Raw genomic sequence first — 20,667 nt, 5'->3', positions numbered from 1 at the left:
TGAGTAATATTGTCGATGGGTTCAATAAATTCTTCATAAATGTTGGCCCTGAACTAGCAGCGGACATCCCGTGTCATAAAAATGAAAATATCAGTAATATAAAATCAAATCCCTTTTCACTGTTCCTCTCAGCTACAAATGAGCAAGAAGTAATAAATATCACATTAAAATGTAAAAGTCTTCAATGGATTATCATGACATAAATATGTCTGTAGTTAAACAGGTTATTCTGAATATTGCTAGTCCCTTAACATATATCTGTAATTTATCATTTCAGTCCGGTTGTTTTCCAAAAAAAATGAAAATTGCGAAGGTAATACCACTATATAAAAGTAATGACAAACACAGTTTTACCAATTATAGGCCTATTTCTCTACTGCCTCAATTCTCAAAAATTCTAGAAAAACTTTTTAATTCAAGATTAGAAAAATTCCTTGAAAAACATCAAATAATAAATGTTGGTCAGTATGGTTTCAGAACGCAAAGAACCACTTCAATGGCGATAATTGAGGCAGTAGAAGAAATTACTGATACACTGGATAAAAATAAATATGCAGTTGGTATTTTTGTTGACCTCAAAAAGGCCTTTGACACAATCAATCACTCAATTTTATTGGATAAATTGGAAAGATATGGTATTCGAGGGAAAGCTGGTAACTGGTTAAAAAGTTACCTAACGGGTCGGGAACAATATGTTAGCATAGGGCATTACCATTCAGAGAAACTTGGTATTATAATACCAAGTTTCTCTGAATGGTAATGCCAACACTGTTGGTAATCCCAACACTGACCCTTGGGGAACACCACATGTATACATGTGGTGTTCCCCAAGGGTCAGTGTTGGGACCAAAACTTTTCAATGTATACATAAATGATATTTTTGATGTTTCTCAAGTACTTAAACTCATACTGTTCGCAGATTACACCAACATATTTTTCAGTAGCGATGATTATACTGATCTTGTAATGACCGTAAACAGGGAGCTAAAATTAATAAAAAAAAATGGATGGACATAAATAAATTATCATTAAATATAAATAAAACTAAAGCAATGTTTTTTGGTAATTTAAAATATAATATAGAATTACCAATTATCATTGAAGGTGTACCAATTGATAATGTGAGTGAAAACAAATTTTTGGGAGTTATAATTGATAATAAAATTTCATGGAAACCCCACGTCAGACACATAAAAACCAAAATTTCCAGAAGCCTCGCAGTTTTGAACAAAGTGAAACAATTCCTTGATAAAGATGCACTTCGTACTCTGTACTGTACCCTGGTTCTTCCATATCTTACATATTGTGTGGAAGTGTGGGGAAACACATATAAAAATACAACTAATCCATTAGTCACAGTACAGAAACGAGCACTGCGTATTATTCACAAGGTTGGTTATCTAGATCATACTCACAAATTCTTTCTTCAGGCAAAGTTACTTAAATTCCAGGATCTGGTTAATTACAATACATCCATAATTTTGTATAAAGCTTTTACTAAACTTTTACCGGCAAATTTACAAACTAGATTTGAAATTCGAGAAAAGGTTTATAATGTGAGAGGCTTTGGAGAATTCAAATTACCCAGAACTCGAACAACCCGTAAAGGCTTTTGTGTGTCTGTATGTGGTGTGAAAATCTGGAACAGTCTGAGTTTACAATTGAAACAATGCAAAAATATTCATAGATTTAAATTTCTCTACAAACAGTTGGTCTGGTCACAGTATACTCAATGATGGTTTTTAGTGTTCTCTGTAATGTCTGTTCTCTTACCATTGCTGGTATGGATTCAAAAAAAAAAAAAAGTGTGCGTATGTATGTACATATATGTACATGTGTGTGTAGATATATATGTATGTATATGTATGTGTGTTTGTTACTTGTAGTTATTACTGCCTGTTACCTGTGGTAATGCCATTTATAATTTATATATTCTGTATTCAGTTATGAAGGCTCTAATTGTTGTTTGCGAGCTGCCGTTTAGATGCTTGTATGTGCCCGGGGCTGTTGATGGGTCTGTATGCAATGATGGGCGTAGCTGCGGGAAGTTTATTGTTTTTTTTGTTGATGAGTGAGTATAGGGGTGGGATTTAATAAGTTTTCTTCGCCCCACTCCTTTTTCAGGCAATTTTAGTTTTTTTGTTTTGTGCATTTTATGTTCAATATAGGTATTTGTTGTGCCTGAAAATGAACAAATAAATGAATGAAAATGAATGAATGAAAATAACATTTATGAAGAAATTTAAAGGGGCATGCCAGTAGGTGCGTATCAATGATTGTATAAAAGATGGACGACACGACAGCTCCCCAAAAATGAAGCCAAAACGTCTCTATCGCCCCCTGGTGTCTGGCTGCAGTATAGGTCATAAATCCCGCCTCCTCCATGTTAGTGGATGGGACTGGGGTCAGACTAAAATAAATTAATTCTCCTAAGATAAACTTTTTCCAAAGATTCTTTCTTTTGTTATCAATAGTTCTCATCCCGCTGATTGATGTCCAATGAGTCTCCTTTCCCATAAGTTTGATTCTAATTCCTACCGCGGTGATGTTAAATTGGGGTGAAACGTCATCATAGCAGCTTTGACTGGCAGCTGCAGTCACGGAGAAACTTGCGTATCTCTGTCCGGGAATAGCAGATAGAGCGTAGGCTCTGAGAGGATGCCCAGTGTTTACACTACGAAAACACGACTGAGTGTTTTAACCTGACAGCCTGAGGTGTTCTTCAGTAAACTGGACTACCCGACAGAAGGACCCGAGGCCCTGCTGCACTTTTTCGGTAAGTTAAACGTGTTTGTAAGCTAATCCGTAACTACCGTCCTTAGCTAGCTCCTGAGACCTAGCTAGCTAAAATGAGCACTCGGCTGTCAGGGTTCATTTAGCTAACCCGTGCAGGTGAATGAATTTACACCGACTAAAGAAATCAAGAGAAACGCCCCGGGCTACTCAGTCACTAATTACTGTTACTGTACTTTTATTACAAGTATTATACTGTAAAAGCAACAGGCTGCATCCTGCTTCAGCTCCTGTGCAGAGCTGAATATTAAATGTGCAAACAACAGCATGCTTTCAGTCTCTTGCCACATCTGTAAAGACAGTAACTTTTTTTTTAAAAAAAGCTTGTACTTCAGTAACTCCTCATTAATCAGGAAATATGGATTAAAGTACTGTAGTGTACTGTAATACTGAAAAAAATGTAAGAGAACAACTTCAGATCCTGAGTGTGTGAGGACAGAGGAATCAGCGCCATTTCAATTTTGAGGGATAAAATTTATACTTTTGGAAGAGAGAGAGAAAAGCCAAATCCAATCTCCCCAGAACCTCGAGCACTCTTTAACCCCGATATGTTTTAATCGGAGACAGCTCTACTTCTCGTTATGGAAATTACTAGGGCGCGGTCCATCTGCTCCAGTAAAACTGGATTTGAAAATCATCAAATGTGCTCTCACACAAGCGAAAGAATGACCGCTCTGCCTCACTTGGTTCCCGTCCTGGGCTTTCACAATAATCAACTAAGCACTGAAATATCAGAAAACAACAACACAAAAAGTCTTGTAATTCTGACTTCCTTATTTCTGCTGACACAGTAAACTCGTACGGTGTCTCCACCGTCCTCCCGTAAAAAACACAGCTTACGTCAAGAAGGTCTCCTACAGGTGAAATTCCGATACAGCAAGACCCAGAAATGAACATCTCTTAGTTTATATGTAACAGTATCAAACCTGGATTTTATAAACTTCAAATAAAATTTTCTTTAAAGTCTGACTGTATATATAAATTAAATTCAACTTTCAGCAAGGCTGGTGATAAACTACCCCTACCAAGTCCACTTTATTGCGTGCTCATTGACTTTCTCTGTTTAAGAGGTGCACTTTACACAGACTTATTGATCTGTCACGCTTATCAGTGGCTCATGGTTGCTTAAAGCCTATGTCTTGTTACGAAATCAGTTTTACCCCGGTTCTTTTATTCGTCGAAACTTCCAGAGACGCCACCGGAACTCAGTAGTCATTTCACAAAACCTTTATTCATCTTTATTCATCTTCATTTAAGCATGCACTTCTAGAAGGGAAGACCAGGCCGGTGTGTCCCTCTGCAAAAAATCTTCACTCCTTTCTCTGTGAAACACAGCTTTGTAGGGGCGACCCCATCATAAAACCCCCCACGGTGTGCTGCAAACTCTGTCTGTGTCTATGTGCACGAGCACATGAATGCCTACATGTGCGCGTTCCCACGTGTCTATGTGAGTGCTCGTGTGTGACTGTGTGCGCATACCTGTGTGTATGTGTGAGTGCACATGAGTGAGTGTGCGTGTGGATGTGTGTGCGTGACAGTTAAAACACTGTGGGTGTAGGTGACTCCCTAGGTCATAAAACCCATCTCTCTTCCAGACCACAGTTATCCAGTTATAAATGTTGAGACCCCCACCCAAACATTCTGTGGGGAATTTCCACTCAGCATTAACTCCTCTCTGTTTTACTTTCACAGTTCAAGTGGGGGAGGGGTCTCCTACAATCTACTCCTAAGTTCACAACACAATGAGGCCTTTATTATATTGAGGGCAGTGTCAATGTCTCTACAATAGTTCTACATTCTATGTTAATGTAACCGGTGTGATTCTGCGTTGTGTCTGATAAAAAAGGTAAAAGAAAGAAAGACCTCCAAGTAAATAATTTGCCCACTCCAGCTCCTCTCCCACAGGGGAATTGTAGAAAAAGGGCTGGCATTTATTTTTACATTAAACATAAAATATGCATTTACACGTAACATATTTGACATAAGATAAAACAAAAACAACAACATGAAATCCGACATACCTGATAAAAAAGGTAAAAGAAAGAAAGACCTCCAAGTAAATAATTTGCCCACTCCAGCTCCTAGACCAAATACAAACAGTGGGGAAGAGGGTTAGCTCAACCCACCACAGCTCCCAAGCTAGCAAGGAGTATATATTCATGCTAGCATTTATGGCGCCTAAAACACATTTATGATACACACATACTACACACTTATAACATCTTACAAAAACAGGCTTAATAATGACAATAACTGAACTAACATCGCAATCATAAACATCAGGGTGGCTAAATATGAATTATGTGTGTTTCAAGGTGTTGGAAAGAAATGACACCCACCTCTCCCACAGGGGAATTGTAGGAAAAGGGGAGAGGCAAAAGGGGTACACTGTATTTATAGTATTGCACCAAAGAAGAAGAAGAAAAGAATGAGGAGGGGCTCTAACTGATAATGAACACAACTACAGGCTTGGAGGTCCTAAAAGTCCGGTATAAAAGGAGCAGTTTGGGGGTTTAGAACACATTTTGTGTAATTATAACAATGTGATTTATGACTCTGTTACATTCACCCCCCAAGAATTACACAAAATCCTAAAGAGTACAACAACAAAAAAAAAGTATAAACCCACACTAACAGATACAGTGGCCTCAAACAAATTCACATCACATATACAATGAATTAGATCAGCAACATAGCTTCCTCCAAGGAGGATAAGAGACCTGAGACCCACTCGGCGCCTAGCATCTGGGGGGGAGGAACCGTAACATGTTTCCAAGGGTGCGATTAAATCTCTCCGTGGTACCATTACCCATGGGGTGGTATGGTGAAGTGTGAGATTTGGCAACGCCACCCAAAACCAGAAGCTCTGCGAGCAGCTCACTCTCAAAACTAGCTCCCTGGTCAGAGTGAATGCGCTGAGGGAAGCCATACACACAGAAGAATCCATCCCAGAGCTTTTTAGCAACTCTCTTAGCTGTCTGATCCTGGCATTGGAATGCATGTGCTAATTTTGTGAAGTGGTCAGTAATCACAAGGACATCCACAGACTTGTTGTTGCTGTCCTCAGCTGACCAGAAGTCAATGCACACAAGTTCCAGTGGAGCACAGGTCTTAATGCTTTCCAACGGGGCCCTAGCTGCTGGCTCTGGGGTCTTGCTGAGAACACACCTGCGGCAATTTCTCACATGATCGCGCACATCCTTCTCCATATCATACCAGAAGAAACGCTGACGAGCCAAGGAGAGTGTGCGAGGTTGACCTTGATGACCAGCATTGTCGTGTATGCCAGACAGGAGTCAGGTACCACAAACTGGAATCTCTTGTGTTTGGTCAGTGGGTCCCTCACGACTCTGTAGAGGACACCATTGAGGAATGTGAGCTTATCCCATTGTTTCAGGAGCCGCAACGTATGTTGGTTCTCATGACAGCGCTCACGTCTGGAGGGTCTGCGCTTACGCTCAACATAGCGGGCTACTCTGGAGATCACAGGATCCCCTGTTTGATGAGACAGGAGATCAGCATGGGACAGCGCATGAGTAACATCACAGTCAGGTGGACTAATGGAGGTCAGGTGACCAGCGAGGGATGTTGCACGCTGGCGAGAAGCAGACTCCCACTCACAGAGGGAAGACATGAGAGAAGACACGTCAACAGTTGACAGAGACACATCAAGCACAGCAGAGGGTGGAGCACTGCATATCGATTGAGGCTGACAGGTCAAACGGAAGGCATCTTGGACACTGGCATCTTTCACATCACTGACTTGCTCTAGCAGCTCAAAGTAGGGCTCCGACAGGAGGCGCTGGGCCAACAGCCTCACAAACGGTTCCCTGCTCAGGGTGTCTGCCACGATGTTCAGCTTTCCAGGAACATATTTGATCTCAAAGCAGTATGGTGCAAGCTTAGAGACCCAACGCTGTTCACAGGCATCCAGCTTTGGCTTAGTCAGAATGTATGTGAGAGGATTGTTATCAGTCCAGACAGTGAACCGATGACCCTTGAGCCAGTGGCTGAACTTATCGCACACAGCCCACTTCAGAGCCAAAAATTCAAGCCGGTGTGCTGGGTATTTGGCCTGACTGCGGCTGAGAGACTTACTAGCAAAGGCTATAGGTCTTGCTCTCTCCTCACCAGCTGGCACCTGGGATAAGACAGCACCCAGCCCATCCATGGAAGCGTCAGTTGAAAGGATGAATGGCCTCTCAAAATCAGGATGTGCCAGCACCGCACAGCTGAGGAGTGCACCTTTGAGTCCCTCAAATGCCTTCTCGCAAGCAGGAGTCCAGTCTTGAGGGGTGAGCTTGCGAAAAGTTCCAGGTTTCCGACTCCCATGGCAGCCTTTAGTCCTCTTCTGACCGGCAGTTAGAGCAAAGAGTGGCTTCGCAATACGAGAGCACCCTGGAATGAAATGCTGGTAAAACATCACCATGCCAAGGAAGGATCTCACTTTCCTCTGAGAAGCGGTGCAACCGTCACCATCCATAAGGTCAGTCTTCTGAAAATTGGCGATAACCCTCACTTTATCCTGATCAACCGAGACACCACCAGCATCCACCACATGACCCAAAAACCTCACAGAGCGTCTGAGAAAGTGACATTTTTTCTGCGCCAGCTTCAGATTGCTGGTCCTCAGGCGAGAGAAAACAATCTCAAGACGTTTTAGGGCCTCCTCTTCTGAAGGCGCAAACACCAGCAGGTCATCAAGATAACACAGGAGGCTGGAAAAGTTCAAGTCACCAAAGATGCTGAGCATCATCTGCATGAAAGATGCTGGGCTGTTGCATAGACCCTGGGGAAGTCTGTTGTACTCATACAGGCCAAGAGGTGTAGTGAAAGCCGTGTACCGTCTGTCAGACTCATGGAGGGGAACGTTGTAGAACCCGGATGTGAGGTCCATGGTGCTGAAGAAAGCATTCCCACCAAGGGCAGCAAGACAGTCAGCCTGATGGGGCAGTGGGTGAGCATCCTTAATGGTTTTGGCATTGAGCCAGCGGAAGTCAGTGCATATCCTCAAGTCACCTGACTTCTTCCAAACCATTACCAGTGGCGAGGCGTATTCGCTGGTGGACTTACTGATGATGCCTTTCATCTCCATGTCTGACAGCACCTCTCGCAACTTATGATAGTGAGCCCGGGGGTACTCTGCGATAGGGAAGCCTGAAAGGGCGGTCGTCAGTGAGGTGGATATGATGGACAAAGTCTTTCACCTCACCACAGTCCAGTTTGTCTCTAGAGAACACATCTTGGTAAGTCAACACAAGCTCCACCAATTTCCTCTTCCACCCATCTGACACTTCACAGCCCTCAATATCAATGTCAGCCAACCCAGCATCTTTGAGTAGCTGTGCAGAGTCAGGCACAGAGTCTGATGAGGGGGGAAAACTGGTATGCTGGTCGGTCAGAGTCTCGCAGAGACCTTGAGTGATGGGCAGGTCCTCCACAGCAATACAAGGAAAGACATCCGCAATCTTAGCATTGCGACGAAGTGTCACAGGGCTCTCTGTTGGGTTAAGGACTTTCATAGGGACCCAACGATCTCCCCACATGGGTGTTATAATGCGCCCCACCATTATGTTCTTTGGAGTGGAACGGGCTGACGTGGGTTCCACAACGACAGTACTTCCTGGAGACACAAGGGCAGAAGGTGGCAGCTTTCCCCAAACTATATATTCTTTTTGTGGCAGGAGAGTGACACTCTTCCGCAACCTGACTGTACCTACTTTATCTGGCAACACAGGAGCAGACCACCGTGAGATACAGCTCAGCAACTGCAGGAAGTCTTCACAATCAGTGCCAGTGTAATTGGAGTTAATAAGCTCCCAATACTTTGTATCAGCCTTCATCTTCTGAATGATGGGCCGGATCACATTGCTCCCCACGATGAGCTCATCTTTTTGCCCAGGAACCACAAATGTTGGTACAAGAAACCTAGTCCCATATACTTCAATGTCCAAATCATAGATGCATTTCGGTTGTGTGAGAAGGCCACCGCAACCAACCAGCACCACATTTTCAGGGGCATGCTGCGGAATCAGAGCAACACCAGCGGCTCTTAGCTTGCTATCAGCCTCTTCACTTAGTGTGCATGACATACTTCCTGAATCAAGCATGCCTGTCAGGGAACACCGGCCACTGACCGACACTGGAGTGTAAAACAACTCACTAGCCCTGCCAACTCTTTGTGAACCCATAATAACAGTCTTCTCATCAGAGAGGCTACTACAGCAGTTAACATATATGGCTTCTGGGTCTGTTCCATTTGTGAGGGTTTCATCAACACTGCCCATGCTACCCCTCTCGTTACATGGGCTGGCTAGTTTAAAGCAGCATTGGTGGAAGGAGGGACTGAAATGCTTGGTTTCTGGCGCAACTGTGGGCATTCATGCCTCATGTGTCCAGGGTCAAAGCAGCTGTGGCATAGCTTGTACGGCCTACAATGCACATGGGTTGTGTGTTCATGTGAGCCACACACTCTGCACGAAGCACGGTGAGCACTGCGGTGCCCATGGGAATGACCTGTGGGTTGTGGGCACCTAGGACCAGTGTCTAGTGATGCAGTGCACATGGACAGAACCTTGTCAAACAGTGCTACCATCTGTTGAACACCTGGCTCAGCTGGAGGAGGGCCGGAAACTGGCAAAGATGGGGGCATGACATGAGGAGTCAAAGGAGGACAAGCAGAGGGCTGCTGCACACTTACCATGCCATCAGAAGAAAGAGGCTGACATGTGGCTGCAGAGGGAACAGAGGGCATAGGATACGAGGCTGGCTCACGTGTTACTGGGACTGCTTGAGCACCGCTGGAGTGGGGCTGGCTGTTAACAGCAACAGGGCTCTGATGTGGGATGGACAGACATGCTGTATTATGAGACAAAACACTAGACTGTCTCATTTTCCTCACATAGTTGTCCAGACTGCTCTGAACCTCAGCTGCAGTCCACTCCTCAGGAGCCTTCAGTTGAAAAGACAACGCAAGACTGTGGTCAGGACAGTGATTAATGAACATCGAAACAACCTCACTACCGGGGTCCTCTACCAGCTTGCCGCGCCTGCGGAGACACTCATCAGCAGCGTCAATAGACTTGTTCAACCGGATCCAGTAATCCATGGCGTTCTCACCTGGACGTGGCACAGTACTGTAGAAATCTTTCATGGGCAGGCTGGAATATGTCAAGTCGCTGAAGTTGACCTCAGTATGTCAAACACAGCAGTAATAGGATCATTCCGATTCAACTCAGGGCGGCAACGAAGTGACACCTTGACCACATCTCTGGCTTTGCCAGTCAGTCTAGACATTAATATGGCAAACATTTCTTCATCTGTGTCACAGCTGATTCTGTGCAGATAACATCTCATCATGTCCTCCCATTCACCGATGGGAAATAGATCTGTGTTGTCGCCCTTGAAGTATGGTGGAGCTTTGGTGTCTGACTGAACAACAACCTTCAGCTGGGACTGGTCATTGCAGCTCGAGGGCACATTCTGGGAAGACTGTGGCTGGGTGGGGGCTGGCTGGTGCATAGAGTTAAGAGAGGATGTGATATTTTCCCCAATTTGCTTTGCTAAGTCAGTGATCAAGCTGCTCAACATGTCACTAGTGACAGCCTGGGTGTGTGTTTGGCGTTCGCAAGCAGCTGGTGTGGAGCTAGCTGCTGGCATTAATGGTGAGTGCATCACTGACTGGTCTACAGTGTGGGCACCAATACCTGGGACTACTGGCCTACCCCTCCCAAAGCACTTTGGAGCAATCTGATGACCCCTCCCCAAACCAAAGGTCATATTACTCCCCACAGAGAACAGATCAGGCAAAGCGCTATCCATAGTTTCCTCACTTAACATGTTGGCCCAAGTGAGATATCACTGTTTAACAGCAAAAAAAAAAACGAGCCTAACCCCCACACACAATTATGCAAAACTTCACAAAACAATGAAATGTGGGGAGAAGAAAAAAAACATCAAGGAATCAAAACACCATAGAAAATAAAATAAAATGTTGTTTTCTCCTCTCAATTAAAACAGGCTGTAAAAGCCAATATCAATAGAAAAAATAAATAAATTACAATCCGTGCCTGTATAATTTGAAGCAACAATATGAAACAGTGACAGAAATGATCACCTACGTATTTGCCCTTTAAGTTCACACGAGAGAGATAATCCCATACAGCTTATGACAAAATTTGATCCGAAGTGATTGATGGCCCTAATCACGACCTTTTGACCTCCCGCCCCTCCCCCCCGGAAGCGTGTAATGAGCGTGACGAATCGCATCCAGAGAAGGGGGGTGGGAAACCCCCCGCGTGACGAATCGCATCCTGAGAAAGGGGGGTGAACCCCGGAAGCGCGCCATCTGTTGCTAACCGTGTCGAATCGCATCCTGAGAAAGGAGGGGGGAACCTCCGGAAGAGCGCCATCTGTTGTTGGGAAAAAAAGTTTTTAGTGGGAGGGACTGCAGCGAGGGAGGAGAATAAAAAGCAGAGAGGAGGAGTCCGTCACAATTTCTAAGTCACACACACACACAAGATGGATTCTTTCCTTCTGCAGCCCAGCAGCGGTCCTGTTTACTTGGACGGTGAAGAAATCTGCTCTCCCGCAGAACCCTCGAGCATGGGCGGCAGCAGCAGCGAGTGGGCCTCGTCGATTATCAGCGATACGCCTGTCTCTGTCTACAGTACCAGACCCGAAGCAACCGCCACTCCGCGGAAAGAAGGAAGAAGTAAGAGCGTCTTCATGTTCCGCAGCCAAATTCCAGCACCGAGAAACTTGCGAGGAGAATGGCCTCTGCCTGCTGAGGGTTGTGGAAAGTGGGGCTACATATTCAAATATGAATCAGGGGAGCTCTGGTTTTATCAGTTGAACGAAGGAGAAAGCTTGACGGAATCGAGCAGCATTGTGAAGCTGACTCCCAATGACTGGGCCGTGCTGAAGCTGCTGGTTGCGATGGCTATCGGAGAGGCAAATGAGGATTTTCCCATTCCTGAAGAGGAAGATGTTGCCGCTAAAAGACCCCGGAGAGAGGTAGATTCTCCTCCCCCTCCTCCTCCTTCTCCTTTCGGCTTCAATGATGAAGAAGAGCATGATGCTGCTGATGATGAAAAAGATCCTCCTTCCCCTCCTTCTGTCTCCTCTGATGAAAAAGAGGATACTGACCCTGCTGTTGAGAATGATGAGGATAAAGAAAAGACCCCCTCTGTAGAGGATGTTTCCTCCCCTGATGAATCAGCTGTTGAATCAGCTGATGATGATGATCATCCTCTCTACACAGTTACAGAAGAAGAAGAAGATGATGAGCCCCCAGCTCCAGAAATAAAAGAGGAGAAAGCAGCTCCTGAGAATAAAGAAAACATTCCCCCAGCTCCAGAAATAAAAGAGGAGAAAGCAGCCGCTGAGAATAAAGAAAACATTCCCCCGGCTCCAGAAAAAGCTACGGAAGAAGAAATAGAAGCTATTCCCCCTCCCCCGCCGCGGAACGGAGGCATACGCTTCAATGATGAGCAACTGATCAAGACTAAAACAATCTTGTCAACCGTCTGGTCTTCAGGAACCACAGCCACGGGGAGATGGAGAATGAGAGCCAGCCTGCGCTCAACTGACGAATCTGATGCGCCTGACATTTTTGTCATGGAGAAATTCAACCCCGACTGCGGATTATTTCGCAGCATGATGGTTATACCAGCCAAAGAGTGGGTCGTAAGAATGCTGCAAGTGAGGAAGGATATTACAATTCTTTTTCAAACTTGCCGCTGCTGGAGGGATGCTGTAGGAGTAAGGAAATGTCTCAGCTTCTGAAAATCCCCGCCCCTCCCGGACCACGCCCCCCTTCCTTCTGTTTTAAAAGTCGGATCAAAAAGCCTTTTTTAGCTCAGAGAGAGAGATGGACTCTGCACCCCTGCTTCGCGATGAGGAGACCAGCTCCACCGATTGTTTTTCTGACGAGGGCGAGCTGGTACCCGACACTCCCGGCTACTACGGGCCTCTGAAGCGCCAGAGGCGGCAGCGGCAGCAGCATACCGACGAGATGGACGGCTGGGCGTCTTCTTTATTCATCGACACTGTGAAAACGGCTGTGTATCATCTGGTCAACTTGGTGATAAACAAGCATCGCACCGACGAATGTAATGGCTGTAAGATAGACCATCCCAGCCAGAGACAACACGAGTGCCTGCAAATTCTGGAGGATGATTTTTATTCCGACAACTATTATAACATCAGAAAGAAACTGCTCACTCCTCGCTTTGTCCCTTCCATTCAACGTCTGCTGATTGCCCGCAACATCAAGACTGAGGACGTTAAAGTTGGGATGGTTGCGGAGACTCTGCTTCATGAGCTGAAATCGGTGAGGAAAGTCTTTGACGCCATCACAGACGCTTATGACAATTTGGTGGGGCAAGACGTGGTTAAAATCGGGGAACTCCGTTTGGTTACGGAGTTTTACAAAGGTTGCTGATTCTTATCCTGCATGCTTCCTATATTTAACCTTGTTTTTTAAATCATGTATTCTGTTTCTTTTTAAAAAACAAAAAACTACCTCGTTTTTTAATTCTGCTTTATTTTAATCATGTATTCTGTTTTTTTAAAATCCTACCTCATTTTTTAATCGTGTATTCTGTTTTTTAAAATCCTACCTCATTTTTTAATCGTGTATGCTTTAAAAAAAGTATCCTGTTTGTTTGTAACCTTTTAACATGTTTACCTCATGTTTTTAAAAAAAGAAAAAAAGAGTTTTTGTAACCGTTTGACTCTATAACTGTGTTTTATCTCAGGGTTTTGAATAAAAGTGTATTCTGTTTCTTTTTAAAAAACAAAACAAAAAAAAAACAAACTACCTCGTTTTTTAATTCTGCTTTATTTTAATCATGTATTCTGTTTCTTTTTAAAAAACAAAAAAACAAAATCCTACCTCGTTTTTTAATCATGTATTCTGTTTTTTAAAATCCTACCTCATTTTTTAATCGTGTATGCTTTAAAAAAAAAAAAAAAGTATCCTGTTTGTTTGTAACCTTTTAACATGTTTACCTCATGTTTTTAAAAAAAGAAAGAGTTTTTGTATTCTATAAGTGTGTTTTATCTCAGGGTTTTGAATAAAAATGTATTCCTGTTTTTTTTTTTTGTAACTTACTTGTATTCCTGTTTGTATTCTATAAGTGTGTTTTAGGTCCGTGTACTTTTCGGTATTTGAAGTTTTGTTTCAGAAACCAAAACGAAAAAACGATATTTAAAAGAATTTTCATTTTTTTAATTTTTGATAAAGAATAAAATGGGCGAAAATAACTTGTTTTTTCATTCGGTGGTAACAAATAGCCGTCATACACTTAAAATTAGACGTCCTTTTTTGGATTTCTTCGTGATTCAAATAATGAAAGTATACTAGCGCAAAAACAAAAAAATAGACGCATTTTCAATGTCTGAAACGGGAAGTACTTCTTCTGCGCGTTTTTTTATGGCGCGCGCACACCGTCCCCCACACAAGAGATCGACGGCCTTAAAGTTACACTGGAATAAACAGAGGATGGACCATTACGTTGTTTTTAGGAAAACTAAGAGAGTGACACTCCGGGACGAAGACATGACTGCAGAAAAACTGGGTCGCATCTTTCAGGTAGATATGTAAACTTCGCAAACTTTGCTTTCAGCAGTTTTTTTATGAACGTTATTGTTCTTCCTTACTGCGGAACGGCTAACGTTAACATTTGGTGATTTCATGTAGGCCTACTTTTACTAATACTATGTCTAGCCGTCTTCATTGTGCTAATATGTGAATTGTGCACATGTGCTAATGTGTAAATAGTTATTCATTGACTTTTACCGGCTACTAGCTAATAAGTAAGCCTTTAGAGCCTATTAACCGTGTGCACAGGAGTAACACGTTAGCAGAGCAACGTGATTTACGGAAACTTTTCTTAAACAGGTATCCGCGCATACTCTGTACATCACGGATGATTCAAACGTGGCTATGTTCCCCGGTGCGGTCTCTGGTGTTTTCAGCGCATTAGACCTTACACCCAGAGGTCACTATGAAGTCCACGGAGAAGACATGGAGTCAATTCCAACAGCAGGTTCCAGCGGGCAGCGTTTTGCATTTATGCGAGCACCAGCTGTGGCAGCGTCTGCACCTTCACGTTCACAGCAGGCTACTTCAAGTTCCCCTATGTCCTCCAAAACATTTCAGAGGTAGGATGAGTCTGTGTTCTTGAATATTAAATTACAGAACAGGCAAAATAAAAAGAAACATAAGGTGCATGGATAGTTGAATTGTTAAGAATAGCAAAGCTGTTTTAGTACAATTTGCCTATAGCAATCACTGAATGGATTTGTGGCCTGCTGTCTTTTACAAGATATGTAAAATTATTATGTTTTGTTTTACAGATCAGTGTACTTTGCAGATGTAGTTGGTGGGAGGTTGATTCCCAATAGAATGGTGGTTGTACGATTCCTGGAGTCTGAGGCTACGCTTCAAGGGATAGTAGGAAAAGTGCAAGATGCCATTGGTAATTACAACCCAATAATTTTGACAGATGCACAGGGCAATGCAATTCTGGAGTCGGAGGGCACAACAGGTGAGCCATAATATTACAGCTAAAGCCCATATCTTATGGAGAGACATGTCTTACCAGACTCTTTGTAATATTTATTGGGTAATATGGTATTGGCTTCTAAACAGGTTTCTTTGGTTTTGTTTTTCATCTGTAGGGTCACAGTACTGGAGACAAAATGCACGAAAAATTCTTGCTGTGCCTGAACAAGACTTTAATTGCCTCCAGGGAACAAAGAGGAAGAAACTGAGGTATGTGAATAAATATGTATATACTATAGGATGAACATCAATATAGAAGAATTAATTTGATTTAAATCCTATAATAGCAGTAAGACATCACTACATAAATCATCATCTATCAGTAAGTGATGTGATGTTTCTTTAAGCCAGTAAGTAGCTTTGACATCTGATTATCCATTTTTATTTGTAGCAGCCGTAAAGATGATGACAGTGCCAGTTTGGGAGAAGTGAGTGACAAAATAGAAGAGTTGGTGTTGGCATCTCAAAGTCTGCCAGCTGTCACAGCAGCAATCAAAGAGCTCACTGATCTTGCAGTTGCCCAGAAAGTCACAACCCCCAAGCTGCAGACACTCAAGGAGGGATTTAGCTGCGTGGTTTGTATGAGTATGTTCAAATGTTGCTTAGTAAATACATTACATCTACACTAACATTTTAATTACAATTAAAACAATGTCAAACCACATTCAATCATTACTTTGGACAAACATTTTTTTACCAAACATAGGCTCTTTATTCAGCAGTGTCCATTTAAATACTTAGGCACAGACAATCAAGATGCAGGTCTACTGTAACATAACATTCAAAAGTTTACATGCACATTTAATTTGGGTTCTCCTTGCAATCTTGACTATGAAAGTATAGCTTTTCAAATTGATTACAATGTCAGTATGGGTGACGGTACACTGTTCACAGTAATGTAAAACTAAAAAGTTCACATTTAAAATGGGACTGTAGTTGCATATATTGAATCAAGTACCTGTAACTTTTTCATTTTTCTTGCTTGCTAATTGAGAAAATGTACTGATTTTGCCCCTCATCAATTATAGACAAAAATATAGACAGGGACTTTCTCAGAACAGCGTGAACAAGAGGAATTACAGAATAACCAAAAATATTCTGCATGCTGTCTGTAAATTTATGTCAAGACTGACTTTGAACCTATAGTTTGAACTAAATTCAACATAAATGGATAACAGTCTCACTTATCTGATTTACTTTTGCAGACATCATTGAGGATCCAGTGTTCTCACTGTGCTGCAGAAGCATTATTGGCTGCAAGACATGTGTGGAACAGTGGCAAGAGACATCACAGCACTGTGCAAAATGCAGGGAGAGTAACAACGGAGTTCTACAAATTACTGGTCTAACAGCTGCATTTTCTGTATTGAAATCTTTTTTTGCAGAGGAGTAATGTAGTGTGTACACACAAATGTTTACAGTCAGTTGATTTTTTTTTTTGTCTGTTCTGTACAGTTTACAGATGCAGTGGTTCATACATTTCTCTGAGTTATGTTTATGAGACAGAGCAGAGCTTCTTTGTATGGCATAAAGTCACCATTTACGGCTCTAAAAAACAAATGTGAAATATCAGGATATTTTTCTGCAAAATGACTCTCTGTTCTAAGTTTGTCCTGTTCGGTTGTGAAGGGATCAACTCCAAAAGTCGAATATTCTTTGAGTGCAGATCCCAAGTGCTGCCTGTAAAGGTCTGCTGCTTCAAGTGCATTTGGCAAGAGCTCTGGAGAAATTCTTCTTTTACACCCATGTTCTGCAAAGTGATTTGGTATGCCTTTTCCTGTAAAAAATAGAGGAGGTGTTTAAATGTTCATTATCAGGGTTGTAAGCAATCTGACTTTTTTTTTTTTTTTTTTTTACCTGGGATTCTATGAGCATTCCATGATTCTACCACACTTGCAAGACCAATGTTACACAGCTGACAGGTTAGATTGGACACACAGTATCGCACAAGGTTATCCTCCATATCTATCTCCTCCTGGTCCATCAGCTGGAGTAGGGCAGTTTTTAGTGGGTAGTTGACACGGTTGTTGATTTCAGGCCAAATCCTTTCAACTGTGTGGTTCTAAAAGAGTTAAAAGAAACATGTCTTAAATGTACGTAGTAGTACACGTAATAGTATAAGAATTTCAGCTGATGTTAATGGTACTTAAATCTTACTCTTGTGGATGAGGTCTGTAAATAAGGCAGTCTCTCCTGATTGAAGCGATGATGTGACAGCATCTCTTGCATGAACAGTGTTAAATAAAATTCCTTTCCATGGTCTACTCGCACCTGGTCCCACATACCATAGGTGATCACTGCAGGTCTGGTACAGGAAAAATAAAGAACATTTATTAACTATTTTGCTTTAAGACCAGCAAAGGTGTTATTATTTTGAATGTATTCATTCATGTTTTTTTTGGGTAATATTTTAGTTGTAGTAGGACAACATATATTTCTTAAGTTTCTTTGCAATGTCACTGTCATGCTCAGACTTTAGATGTATGTCAGAACAATTGAAAGATATGTGGAAATCCAAGAACCTTGTTCCATTCATAAATGAACACTGATTAATTGCAATAAAGTAGTTAAATGATTCATGTGCAATTCCATTTTATTTATTTTTACATTAATAGAAAATGTTGATCAAAATGTTTGGTAAGTTCTTAATATATTATATTCAGGAACATAACCAGACCCATCTGTTGCATGTCTAATTTAAATTCAAATATTGTAAATTTGGGTGCAGCTCATGTCCAATATGACTAACATGTCCATCAAAACACTTAAGATGAAATAAATGGTTTGAGAGGTTGTATTACCTGAAAACATATTCATAGATGCTCAAGTTGTTTTTGATTGGCATTGTGGAATGACTCACAATCTTTTTACTGAATCCATCTACAGCTAAAACATGGGTGACTCCAAACATTACAAGTTTCTCGTTTTGGTCCAGGTGAACCTTGTGCCCCATGCATTCAGCATGGTACGGTGTGGGATTAAGATTCCGAGCTCCCTTACAAAAAAATCACAAAAATAAATGACAGCTGACTGGATAAAGGCAGATTTGATCATACGTTTGAGGAAGAGTCAAGTAACTGTTAAAGCAGGGCGTACATCTGTTAAACAGAATTAGGCCCTACCATTACATGATGTATATCACAAATATGACAAAGAACATTGGAATACAGTTCTAGTGGAAGATTAAATAACATAGGCTACCTGGCGTCTTGCTTCATGATAAGGTTGATGCACCTCTCTTAAAATTGACCCAATTCGTCCCTCTGCAGCATGTACCCCTTTTGTGGACAGATAGCCCTTCATCATTTTGCGGCCATATGTTGGGCCCACCTGTTTAAAATAAAAGATCATGCTACTACTAGAACAACAAATGTAAAGTAGCTTATTCTGAAAGCAAATGTGTAAAGCTAAAGTATTGTGCTAATTAACTGTACAAATACCAGTGAGAGACATCTTTAAAATAACTAACGTTACCCACCACCCGCAAGACGCTAAAACGCGCGGGCGCGCGCACACAGTCTAGACTAACCCCCTTACAACCCAGTTAAGACAACCATACACAGTCATAAGGTGAAGGAAGAAAGTACCTTACCTCATTTATAGCTTGTGTCACCTCAAGCTCCAACCGTGTGTCCGAGAGTCGACAGCTAGTGATTTGCTCAGCACAAAACTTTCTAACATTTCTCGCAGAAAATCCTCTCACTTCCCCGTGTTCATATGACAGACGCTCTGATATAATTTCCGATGACAGGCCTTGTTTTGCCATCTCCATGATCACGTCTGAGTATTTTTCCAACGTCATGATGTCCACACTACAGTGTTTGCCATAAGTTTGCGCATCACTTGTACAGGTTGTTGACCTACTAAAACTTCCGGTTCAGACAAAATAAATAAAGGGCCCTTTCTCGTTCTTTTTTCTTGGGTTTTTCGTTTCTGATGTGCGAAAGGACAAAATGAAAAAAACAATTGTTTTACGTTTTTCATTTTAGCTTTTTAAGTTGAGAATTAAATAAGTGTCTCATTTTCTTTTTTAAATTATACTTTCTGAAACGAAACTTCAAATACCGAAAAGTACACGGACCGTTTTATCTCAGGGTTTTTGAATAAAAATGTTTTTTGCATGTTAAACCCTCTGGTTTTGAATAAAAAATATTTAAAAAGCATTCATCTCTGGTTTTTGAATAATGTATTCCTGTTTTCTGCACATTAAGCCCTCTGGTTTCGAAAAAAATAATAATAAAAAACATTCATGTCTGGTTTTTGAATAAAATAATAAAAGCCGACTCCTGCGACGTTATAACGCAGACGAGCTTTTTATCAGAAGACGAGATGGCCGAGAAAAGTGAGATGAAAAAAGTGTATTACGACCCGCATCACCCAGGTAGTTTCGGAGGAGTAAATAGACTCCGACGTGCTTTAGAAGATGAAACTGGTAAAAAAGTTGATATCCGCAAGGTGCAGAATTTTTTATCCGAGCAGGACGCCTATACTCTACATAAGCCGGCGCGAGTAAGATTTAAGAGAAATAGAGTGTTTGTGACCAAACCCCTGAAGCAGCTTCAGGCCGACCTGTGCGACATGAGACACCTGTCTGAATACAACGACGGATTCAATTATTTATTAACCGTCATAGACGTATTTTCAAAAAAGGCTTACGCCCGCCCCCTGAAAAGGAAGACGGGTTCGGAAGTGACTGAAGCTTTCGAATCTGTGTTGAGAGAGAGTGAAATACCGGAAAATTTACAGACCGATGCGGGAAAAGAGTTTTTCAACAAGAGTTTTCAAGCTCTGATGAAAAATCACAGCATCTCCCATTTTGCTACCGCCAGCGACCTAAAGGCCTCGGTGGTGGAGAGATTTAACCGCACCCTGAAAACGAGGATGTGGAGATATTTCACCGCGCACAATACCAGACGCTATCTGGAGGTGTTGCCCGACCTGTTAGAAGGATATAACCGCAGTTATCACAGCAGCATTAAAATGGCACCTGCCGAGGTGCGCCCCGAGAACGCGGATCAGGTGTTTCGCAACTTGTATGGAAAGACACCCGCCCGTCCTAAAATAAAGTTGAAATTTAAGAGGGCGGATCTGGTGAGGATATCCAAATTGAGAGGAGTATTTGATAAAAAATACGAACAGAGTTTCACGGACGAAATCTTTACTGTGATCAGGGTCCTTCACCGATCGCCACCCGTGTATAAGCTACAAGATTATGACGGCGAGCCCATCGAAGGGTCGTTTTATGAGCCCGAGCTGCAGAAAGTGAAACTGACCGATGACAAAGCGTTTCATGTGGAGAAGAT

The 20,667-nt window shown here is 42.2% G+C and overlaps 2 protein-coding genes across 3 annotated transcripts; one reads left to right on the top strand and one right to left on the bottom strand.

Moving 5' to 3' along the window:
- Nucleotides 1-14,139: 14,139 nt before the first annotated feature.
- On the top strand, nt 14,140-17,939 carry LOC146704208 (uncharacterized). Of its 2 annotated transcripts, none has more exons than XM_085461205.1 (6): nt 14,140-14,389; nt 14,699-14,961; nt 15,157-15,347; nt 15,481-15,574; nt 15,759-15,949; nt 16,570-17,939. In XM_085461205.1, the coding sequence occupies exons 1-6, from the start codon at nt 14,192-14,194 to the stop codon at nt 16,755-16,757; spliced, it is 1,125 nt and encodes a 374-aa protein (XP_085317331.1). In that variant the 5' UTR covers nt 14,140-14,191; the 3' UTR covers nt 16,758-17,939. The 2 variants fall into 2 exon arrangements, with proteins under 2 accessions (XP_085317331.1, XP_085317330.1); XM_085461204.1 differs by having other exon boundaries at nt 15,756-15,949.
- LOC146704207 (uncharacterized) lies at nt 16,837-19,435 on the bottom strand. The gene is made up of 6 exons (XM_085461203.1): nt 18,957-19,435; nt 18,566-18,694; nt 18,166-18,359; nt 17,522-17,669; nt 17,222-17,426; nt 16,837-17,141 (listed from the first exon to the last, which is right to left on the bottom strand). Exons 1-6 carry the CDS (start codon nt 19,164-19,166, stop codon nt 16,837-16,839), a joined length of 1,191 nt encoding a protein of 396 aa, XP_085317329.1. The 5' UTR covers nt 19,167-19,435.
- Nucleotides 19,436-20,667: the final 1,232 nt, after the last annotated feature.

This window comes from Copadichromis virginalis, linkage group LG7 (assembly GCF_057382275.1).
Source record: "Copadichromis virginalis isolate Kocher_CV1m ecotype Utaka linkage group LG7, C_Virginalis_male_GT1.1, whole genome shotgun sequence".
Lineage (NCBI taxonomy): Eukaryota > Metazoa > Chordata > Actinopteri > Cichliformes > Cichlidae > Copadichromis > Copadichromis virginalis.
The sequence above is the reverse complement of the archived record's forward strand: the minus strand, read 5'-3'. Positions and strand labels throughout refer to the sequence as shown.

Coding starts and splice junctions, on each gene's coding strand:
- LOC146704208 (XM_085461204.1), top strand. CDS start 14,192: ATGTCTGAAACGGGAAGTACTTCTTCTGCGCGTTTTTTTATGGCGCGC. Junction 14,962..15,156: donor TCCTCCAAAACATTTCAGAG/GTAGGATGAGTC, acceptor TTTGTTTTACAG/ATCAGTGTACTTTGCAGATG. Junction 15,348..15,480: donor GGAGTCGGAGGGCACAACAG/GTGAGCCATAAT, acceptor TTTCATCTGTAG/GGTCACAGTACTGGAGACAA.
- LOC146704207 (XM_085461203.1), bottom strand. CDS start 19,166: ATGACGTTGGAAAAATACTCAGACGTGATCATGGAGATGGCAAAACAA. Junction 18,695..18,956: donor TGACACAAGCTATAAATGAG/GTAAGGTACTTT, acceptor TATTTTAAACAG/GTGGGCCCAACATATGGCCG. Junction 17,670..18,165: donor ATCTATGAATATGTTTTCAG/GTAATACAACCT, acceptor TTCCTGTACCAG/ACCTGCAGTGATCACCTATG.